The 9,191-nt window shown below is 35.0% G+C and overlaps 1 protein-coding gene across 1 annotated transcript; it reads left to right on the top strand.

The window, feature by feature from the left end:
- The first annotated feature begins 3,323 nt into the window (after nucleotides 1-3,323).
- LOC131013181 (NADP-dependent malic enzyme-like) lies at nucleotides 3,324-9,191 on the top strand. Its single transcript, XM_057941234.1, has 20 exons — nucleotides 3,324-3,603; nucleotides 3,919-4,226; nucleotides 4,919-5,039; nucleotides 5,158-5,232; nucleotides 5,369-5,520; nucleotides 5,605-5,710; nucleotides 5,865-5,930; nucleotides 6,133-6,228; nucleotides 6,329-6,400; nucleotides 6,486-6,569; nucleotides 6,678-6,776; nucleotides 7,021-7,068; nucleotides 7,190-7,243; nucleotides 7,326-7,424; nucleotides 7,520-7,609; nucleotides 7,700-7,777; nucleotides 7,864-7,938; nucleotides 8,019-8,109; nucleotides 8,650-8,778; nucleotides 8,879-9,191. Exons 1-20 carry the CDS (start codon nucleotides 3,574-3,576, stop codon nucleotides 8,965-8,967), a joined length of 1,962 nt encoding a protein of 653 aa, XP_057797217.1. The 5' UTR covers nucleotides 3,324-3,573; the 3' UTR covers nucleotides 8,968-9,191.

The following is a 9,191-nucleotide window of genomic DNA, read 5'->3' as shown; positions in this document are numbered from 1 at the left end:
TATTCGCTTCAATTCGATTTGTTTACTTTACATCTGTAGAATTAACTTATTCTAAAATTATAGTTATAGTCTACATATATAATATAACTATATAGCTCACACTTATATAGTTATATATTATAATTAAGTATATATTGATATTCTAGTTTTATCAATAACCTAATAGATCTTGTAATTATTGTTTGAGTTTTATATTTTCTCAATTTATTTACTTTTCAAATTTTACTTATGACTTATTATTATCTATTAGTTAATTTTTATATAACATGAATGTAACTTATTCTAGAGATATAGTTATTCTAAAATTAGTATTATAGTATGTAGACATAGAAATATAGATATATATGTAGCTCATACTTGTATAGTTATATAATATATTTGTATAGTCCTTTAGTTAAATAACATAGATGCAATTTATTTTATATTTATTCAATTTATTTACATGTTTTTAATCATTAATAAATATATATTTTATAAGTTGTCATTAATTTTTTAGTAATTATGAAAAAAAATAATAATTTAGCACTAATTAAATTTATATATATATATATATATATATATATATATATATATATATATAATTTATTCTAACGGTATACGGGTTTTTTCGGTATATACCAAAACAACGGTATATACCGATATCGCGGTATATATCGTAGCATGGCATATACCGAAACAACGGTATATACCGATTTTTCGGCATATACCGCGGTATCGGTATATATCGGTATACCGCGGTATGGGAAAAATAATACCGTTGCCGTACCGAAAATTTTCGGTACGGTACAATACCGTACCAAAATTTTCGGTATACCGAAATTTTGATATTTTCGGTATTTTTTCGGTACGGTAAGTGCGGTATACCGATTTTTCGGTATTTTGCTCCACCCCTAAATATATTACTACTATTTAGCTAGAAGAAGAGAAAACCCCTTAAAACTATAATTAATAGCCATAAAAACTTGAATCATGCCGTCCTTAAATTCTGAAAAATCTATATAGCTAGTGTCGATTTACATATAATTTTATCATAATTAATTGAAAACGATCCAGCAAATATATTACTCCATCCGTCCCAATAAAAGTGGCCACATTTCTTTTTTTGGTGTCCTATTAAAAGTGGCTACTTTCTAAAAATGGCAAAAGTTTACTTTAATTAAGTCAACAATTACTCACTAATTTGGTCAATAATTATAGGCCACTTTCTAAAAATGTCAAAATTACTCACTAATTTGGTCAATAATTGTAGGCCACTTTCTAAAAATTACTCACTAATTTTGGTGGGTCATACTCAATTAAAACATAACAATCCATTTCTTAATTTCCGTGCCCAAAAAAAAAGTGGCCACTTTTATTGGGACGGGGGAATACATATGTTTCAAAATCAAGTTAATATAATACGGCTGCACTGCACGTGGTAATTTATCTATTGTGCATATGGTATAGTTCTCATTATTATTAAAATAATAATAATAGTAATAGGGATTTCCAACATCGCCTACCACGTGCATGTCATGCAAGTTGCCCGCCTAGTTATCTTTGGTTTCTATGGTCCATGTTTTCCTTCAATTTTATGGCACTAGGAGTACTATACTCTACTTGAAAATTGGAATAAATGGTTTTACATTATATTTATCCATTTATTAGTGGGATGCATGAATGAAAAATAATTCTGGTACTTCAATACCTATACCTCTACTCGATATTTTCTCACGCTGCGTTCTCTTTAATTGTAAATTTATTTTAGAAAAAGGAAGGATAAACAAAATTTCACCCTTTAAATCCTTTTTTTTCCACATTTTCCTACTTGACCCTTACTCATTCCTCATTTACACTACAAATGAGGGATAATATTATCACACCATTTTTTGAGGGATAATATTATCCATCCTTTGTAGTGTAAATGAGGAATGAGAAATGGTCAAATAGGAAATGTGAAAAAATGAAGAATTTAAAGGGTGAAATTTTGTTTATCCTTCATTTTTCCATGATAAATTTACAACCAAAGAGAACGCACACTCACTGTTCTTATTATTTTGATCTTCTAATTGTTATTGTCTTATAGTTGGTAAATACTAGTAATTGTCAAATCATTTTTTTTTTCGGGGGAGCTATCAAACTTTTTTCCCAATTTATTTTGGGGCCCTTAGGAATTTTATTGCGGTGATGTTACTGAGGTGAGGTGGACCATAGAATGCACTATAAATATTGTGTGTATATATGTACATATAAATTATAATGGTTTAAATCATCATTTTTAATTATTATGAGAATGGAGAACAAAGATTTACGGTAAATGCATATGGTTTGAGTTTGAATTTTATGAATACTGAAAATTTCATATTTTTGGAATACAGTAAATTTCATGCAGAATGCAACGATTTTATGCTTTAGTGCAATGTTTTTATATTTTCATGAAAAATATAATTCTTATAATAATCAATATATATGTATATATACACTACAATATATATACTTTAGTACAATTAGAATGTTATAGAAATGATCTAAGATTGAAATGTTTGAAAGTTCAAAATTTCTTGATAAATACGTATAACAAATTGTACTAAACTAATTTCGAATGCTGACTAAAATTTTGGTTCAATTTAATACTTACTTCGTCCTTACAAATTTGATTAGTATTTTTTTGGGCTATTGCAGCCAACTTGATCAATTTCTTTATATAGAAATAATATAAATAAGAAAATATCTAATTAGTTATTCATTTTATTAATAAACACACTTAAAATACTAATTTTTGTGCCCAAAAAAAATGATCAATTTAATTGAGATAGAGAGAGTACTTTTTATCTTTCAAATAAGTGTCATGACACAGAATAACACATAAGAAGGAGAATAATTTTATATTTATATATCCTTAATTTAATTTTTCTAACTTTAAGATATTATACTTTAATTCTCAAATTTTTATTATTTTTCTAACTTTTACTCAATGGTAGAATTGAAAATATATCACAATTTTACTTTAAAATTTTATAATAGAACATTTATTACTTAGACCGTACGTAAGTGCTCCGAGTCGTGAGATATAAAAAAAAATTACATTAATATTTAATACATCTTGTAAAGTCATTTATGGCGTCATTTAATTTTGAATCATTCTAAATTTGAAAATAGAATATATTTTTTTAGTATTATTATAATAAAGTCGAAAGTGTATTTCAAATTTTGTTATTGATGGAAAATTTAGATGAGAGACTATAATTTTCAATAATACTCTACATTGCTATATAAATAATAATACATTATTTTTAATTAAACAGCTATTAATATTGTGGAAAAGGGGGGTTGTATCTTAAAACAAGAAACAGTGAAGAAAGAGAAGTAGTCATAAAGCTTGCGCTGCTTCCCTGGTATATAGCTAACTCGGAGGAGAGAGAAAGGCAGAGCGAGAGAGATAGAGAGTGGGAGGGAGATCGCGACGCGAGCCAGGCGATCGCATAAAACGGAGCTACTCTCACCACACTCTCTTTCTCTTTCCTCTCATTTTCTCCTTCTCTGCACTCATCACACCTACAGACCAAAAACACTCGCCTCAAATCTTCCGCCACCATGTTCTCATTGAATGGAAGCAGTTTTCTGGTAATTATGCACCAAATTCATCTCTTTCAATCAATCTTTCAGCAGTTTCCAATTATTTAGTGTTTTGGTTTTCGAGATTTATTAAGCTGTCTCATCTTTCACTGTTTCATTTTGTTGTTTGATGCTAATTTCTCGTAAGAATTTGTCTGAATGAACTTACCCCATTTTACAAATCTCAATTAGGAACTTCCCATTTCATGAAAATCACAATTGTCTGATATTTTTCGAATTATGGGCAATTCAACGGGAAAAGACCCCATTTTTTTCTTCTTCATTTCTTGAATCTGGTGTTGAAAATGCATGATTTTGTTGCAGAATAATTCTCTCTCGGGGGTGTCGAAGAGCTTGACGCAATCTTCACAGAGGAAGATATCAGCTCCAAGTGTGGTGGTGGCTTCTGTGAGCTCAAATGGCAGGCCTGCAGACCGAAACGTCAGCGTTTTGATGGAGAATACTCTGAAGGAGATGAGAGAGAATGCTCCCTCCTCCTCATCACCATCGCAGTCGCAGGTGACGGAGATTGAACCAGCATCCACCGTCGGCGGCGGTGTGGAAGACGTGTACGGCGAGGATACCGCCACCGAGGATCAGTACATCACCCCTTGGACTGTCACTGTAGCTAGGTGATCCATCAAAAAAAATTCTCCTAATTTTGTGCGTGTGCGTATTCTTGAGATTTCGTGGATATCGATGATTTCTATGTTGAGCTTTTTCTACAAATTATTTTAATTTTTGTTATAAATCAGTTTTCTACGCCTAATAAAGATCCAATATATGTATTTCTCCTTTTTTTGGAAGGATTATGTATTGCTCCTTTTTCAGTCTTTCCTGGGAAATACTTATTTTTGAAAGTGTGCTTTGTGTTTATTTGCCACTGGGCCATCGAGAAATCATATTTCTATTCAGGATAAAAATTTGTTTTCTTCTTTCTTGTTTCCATTTCTGTTTTCTTGCTTGGTTATTAGCTTGGTCTCGTTTTGTAGCCAGTTTTGTAGAATGTGTTATTATTGAGAATAATTATTTTCTTTGGTGAATATGAGAATTAAGCGTTTGGTTATCCTAATCATATGCATAGAGAGATGAGTGCGTCGTCTCTGAACCGATAAGTTTACGATATTCTGAGCTTCTGAAAAATCAAGTACATGTAAAATGAGAATTTGATAATGTGTCTTGAGATGGCATTTTTGTTCATAGCCTAGTTACTCCTTAGTGTTTCCCATGAAAATGATGAATATGGGACTATCACCTCCGCCTTCCCTTTGATGTTAGTTTCTTTATCTGTATGTTTCTGTAATCTCTCTTATTTGCTTTACAGTGGATATCCATTGTTGCGCGACCCGCACTACAACAAAGGCCTAGCCTTTACTTTGAAAGAAAGGGATGCCCACTTTTTACGTGGCCTTCTCCCGCCAGTGGTTGTGAGCCAAGAGCTCCAGGTTAGCATAATCGACTTCTCAAACCTTGAGTTTTTTTGTAAACATCCTCATTAATTTTAGTCATCCATGAAATCTAGTTAAGTATTGGATTGCATTTCTGCTCTCTTGGTTTGAGTAGGTTAAGAAAATGATGGCCAACATGCGCCAATACCAAGTACCGTTGCAGAGGTACATGGCTATGATGGATCTTCAGGTAATTACATAATTTTCAGATACATATGAATTTTGGTGATGCTTACGTCATCGATTTTGAACTGCTTTTGTTTATGCATCAAGACAACCATCATTGCATTGGTGTGCTCATGTTTAATCTTTGGCGTGCTATTCAGGAGAGAAATGAAAGACTGTTTTACAAGCTTCTCATTGAAAACGTTGAGGAGCTGCTTCCTGTAGTCTACACCCCTACTGTTGGTGAAGCGTGCCAAAAGTACGGGAGCATTTTCAGGCAACCCCAGGGTCTCTTCATCAGTCTAAAAGAAAAGTACGTTTTGTATGACTAAAACAAGGTCAGTACCCAGAGCATCTGTTGTGAGCTTTTAAACTGATGAGTGGTGTGATTTTACAGGGGAAGAATTCTGGAGGTATTGAGAAATTGGCCTGAGAAGAAGATTCAAGTTATTGTGGTGACAGACGGTGAGCGGATTTTGGGTCTTGGAGATCTTGGCTGCCAGGTAACTCCATCTTTTCTTCTGTTTTGAAATTCCGCCGTGATTGTAAGCTACTGGCTTTGTTGTGACTCTGTGTTCCTTGCCCATGCTATCTTTATTGCATATACATACTTGCTTACAATTTGTTTTATATCTTGACATTGTTTAACTTCACCAGGGAATGGGGATACCCGTCGGGAAGCTTTCATTGTATTCAGCTCTTGGTGGCATTCGTCCGTCTGCTGTAAGTATCTGGCTACTCCAGAGTCATATATGTGTAGGGTTGGGTTCCAATAAAAACCAACTTTATTCTGTTAGCTGTGAGCGAAGCATTATTGTAATTGTAATACGTAAAAAGCATTACTTTGTGAGTAAGTAAAAGAGGATAATCATAAAAAAAGCATTAATGAGAAGGCATTATTGAGGGTCTGTTCTTATCCTTTCAGTGCTTGCCTGTGACGATTGATGTGGGAACGAACAACGAGCAGTTGTTGAATGATGAGTTTTATATTGGACTTAGGAGGAGGCGGGCAACCGGACAGGTTAACAATCTGATACTCATCATGCCGCCTTCTCGGAACAAAGTCTTAAAGTAACCGTACCTTTTCCACTAACTTAGTGTTTATATATCTTCTCGAGCAGGAGTATGCCGAGCTCCTAGATGAGTTCATGAATGCAGTGAAGCAGAATTACGGAGAAAAAGTTCTAATCCAGGTTTCGTCCCACTTTTTATAAATGAAAGCCGTGTGGTTGGTAATTCTGGTTCTTAACGACGTCTTTCCTTCTGGGGACTCTGCAGTTTGAAGATTTTGCAAACCACAATGCTTTTGATCTCCTTGCTAAGTATGGAACTACCCATCTCGTTTTCAATGATGATATTCAGGTAACTATGCATTCACCATTTCTTGCCTTTCTGTTGTCTTTGTATTCCTTCTTTGGTCTCCCATCATTTAGTTGTCATATATTCCCTTTTCTTTTCTTTCTGTATCAGGGTACGGCATCTGTGGTCCTTGCCGGGCTTATAACAGCGCTGAATTTAGTCGGGGGCACCTTGTCTGATCATAGATTCTTATTCCTTGGAGCTGGAGAGGTGTGTTTTTGTTGTAAATCTCGATATCTTTTGATATGATTGATCAGAGTGATGTTAGTATAAGCAGAGTTGTTAACGCTATTAATCTCTCATTAGGATATTAGCAGAAGTTGTATGTGTAAGCTGCATATTTTTGTTCATCATGTCCTAGATTTTATACCACACAAGGATCACATGCTGTTTTCCTCCTTGCTCGTTAACTATTGTTCTTGTTTGACTTACTTTGGTTTTTCCTTACTTGCAGGCTGGCACTGGTATTGCAGAGCTCATAGCGCTTGAAATATCAAAGCAGGTACAACAATTGACAAGCATTTGTATCTTTAGAATAATTTGTCGTACATTTATCTTCTCGATGATCTCATATCCAGAATGACTGTGGTTGGAATTTATATATATCCCCTTTTTACATGCAGACCAATGTCCCAGTTGAAGAGGCTCGCAAGAAGATCTTTCTCGTTGACTCAAAGGTATTGTAGTTCTCAATAGTTCCTTTTGGCACGTCCATTTCTTTGTTCCATCTTCAATATAAAACCTCCAATTTCTTTTCAGGGTTTGATTGTTAAATCTCGTGTTGAGTCGCTTCAACATTTTAAGAGGCCATGGGCGCATGAACATGAACCTGTCAGAACTTTGTTAGATGCTGTGAAGGTGCAAACTCTCTCTCTCTCTCTCTGCATTCATATCTACATGATCATGTGTGCATCCTCGATGACGGAATCATCTTATTTGTCCCATTTTGATAGGTCATCAAGCCAACAATATTGATAGGATCGTCAGGAGCAGGAAGAACCTTCACAAAAGAAGTGGTCGAAGCAATGTCCGCCTTAAATGAGGTACATAATCTGATCTAGATCCCAACTTCATAAAGTCCATGAGAAAGTGTGCACTCGCCTTACAAAAATTGCTCTTTTATCTGTTTCCAGAAACCCGTCATTCTCGCTTTGTCAAACCCAACCTCACAGTCTGAGTGTACGGCTGAGGAAGCTTATACATGGAGCGAGGTGATGTCACTTTTCGTCTTTGGTATAAATTCTTTCGCTTGGTGCAATCTGTTTTACTTATTTCTCCTCTTTCACTTCTCATCCAGGGTCGAGCCATTTTCGCTAGTGGGAGCCCGTTTAGCCCAGTTGAATATAATGGCAAATTTTATGCATCTGGCCAGGTTCAGTCTAAATATCCATCAACCATTTTTATTCATTATGGAACTTTCACACTAATCTTAGCTTTAATTTCTTCGCACAGGCAAATAATGCGTACATCTTTCCCGGATTCGGTCTCGGTTTGATAATCTCTGGTGCCATCCGTGTTCATGACGATATGCTTCTCGCAGCTTGTAAGTTCCTAAGAATTATACTAATTTTGACTTTTCTACATGATCAAAGATGAAGAAATTGGCAAATCGAGCTTCACTTATTGATTAATAGTGTTTGAATATATATGAAACTAGTGCCGCTTGGGACTGATATATGCAACACTTGCACGAAAATGAAGGCTCTCATAACATTATGGGATAGGAGTGTTTACTTTGAGTGATAGAGTATTTGAATGTTGAAGGATTATATTTATATGACCCAGCATGCTCAAATCAATCCATCAAAGTAGCAGTAGATTGGAATATAGTATATGGAAAACTAGCTGCCTCAATCTCGATGTTTACATGCATATATTGTATTCAGCAAAAACTTGTGTACATTCCTATGTACGGACATCCACCACCGTTAGAGTTTATTAATCTCCAAGTGGTGTTTTTAACCTCTAATTAGAGTTTGTTAATCACAATTAGAATTTCATTAGGGCAAATGCACCGCGTCGTGCATCAAATTCATTCGAGCTTGTAATCATACTCTAATCTGCTCGTGTTTTTGCCAAACAGCGGAAGCACTAGCTGAACAGGTTAGCCAAGAGAACTTAGATAAAGGGCTCATATATCCACCATTTTCCAACATCAGAAAGATTTCAGCCCAGATCGCGGCCAGAGTAGCAGCGAAAGCCTATGAACTCGGTAATATCCGTATCCTACAAATGAACGCTTAGTCGAGCTACTCAGAACGCATCCATGGGAAAATAATGCAATCTTTCTCATCATGTTGTCTACGGTACAGGTTTGGCGACTCGTCTGCCGCAGCCGGAGAACCTCGAGAAATATGCAGAAAGCTGTATGTACAGCCCCAACTACCGCAACTACCGTTGAGCCGGCGGCAGGATCTGTTTAACCATTGCCATTTTTATCTTTTTTCTTGCATTTTCTGCTTCGTTTCTTTCTTGAACTGGAACGCGTTGCTTGAGCTTTTACGATGAATTCTGTGAGTTACATACATAAGGTAGGATTTTAGGTGTTTGAGTGTAAGGTGTAGCTTGGTGAATTTGTGTGTTAGTGAACATGAAATGGGTGAAATTGTGGTTTCTTCGGATGCA

The sequence above is a fragment of the Salvia miltiorrhiza genome, chromosome 2 (assembly GCF_028751815.1).
Source record: "Salvia miltiorrhiza cultivar Shanhuang (shh) chromosome 2, IMPLAD_Smil_shh, whole genome shotgun sequence".
In the NCBI taxonomy this organism is placed as follows: domain Eukaryota; kingdom Viridiplantae; phylum Streptophyta; class Magnoliopsida; order Lamiales; family Lamiaceae; genus Salvia; species Salvia miltiorrhiza.
The sequence above is the reverse complement of the archived record's forward strand: the minus strand, read 5'-3'. Positions and strand labels throughout refer to the sequence as shown.

Excerpts from the sequence above, each read along its gene's own strand:
- LOC131013181 (XM_057941234.1), top strand. The coding sequence starts at position 3,574 with ATGTTCTCATTGAATGGAAGCAGTTTTCTG. Across the intron at positions 4,227-4,918 it reads TGGACTGTCACTGTAGCTAG|TGGATATCCATTGTTGCGCG; the intron begins GTGATCCATCAA and ends TTTGCTTTACAG. Across the intron at positions 7,425-7,519 it reads CTTTGTTAGATGCTGTGAAG|GTCATCAAGCCAACAATATT; the intron begins GTGCAAACTCTC and ends CCATTTTGATAG.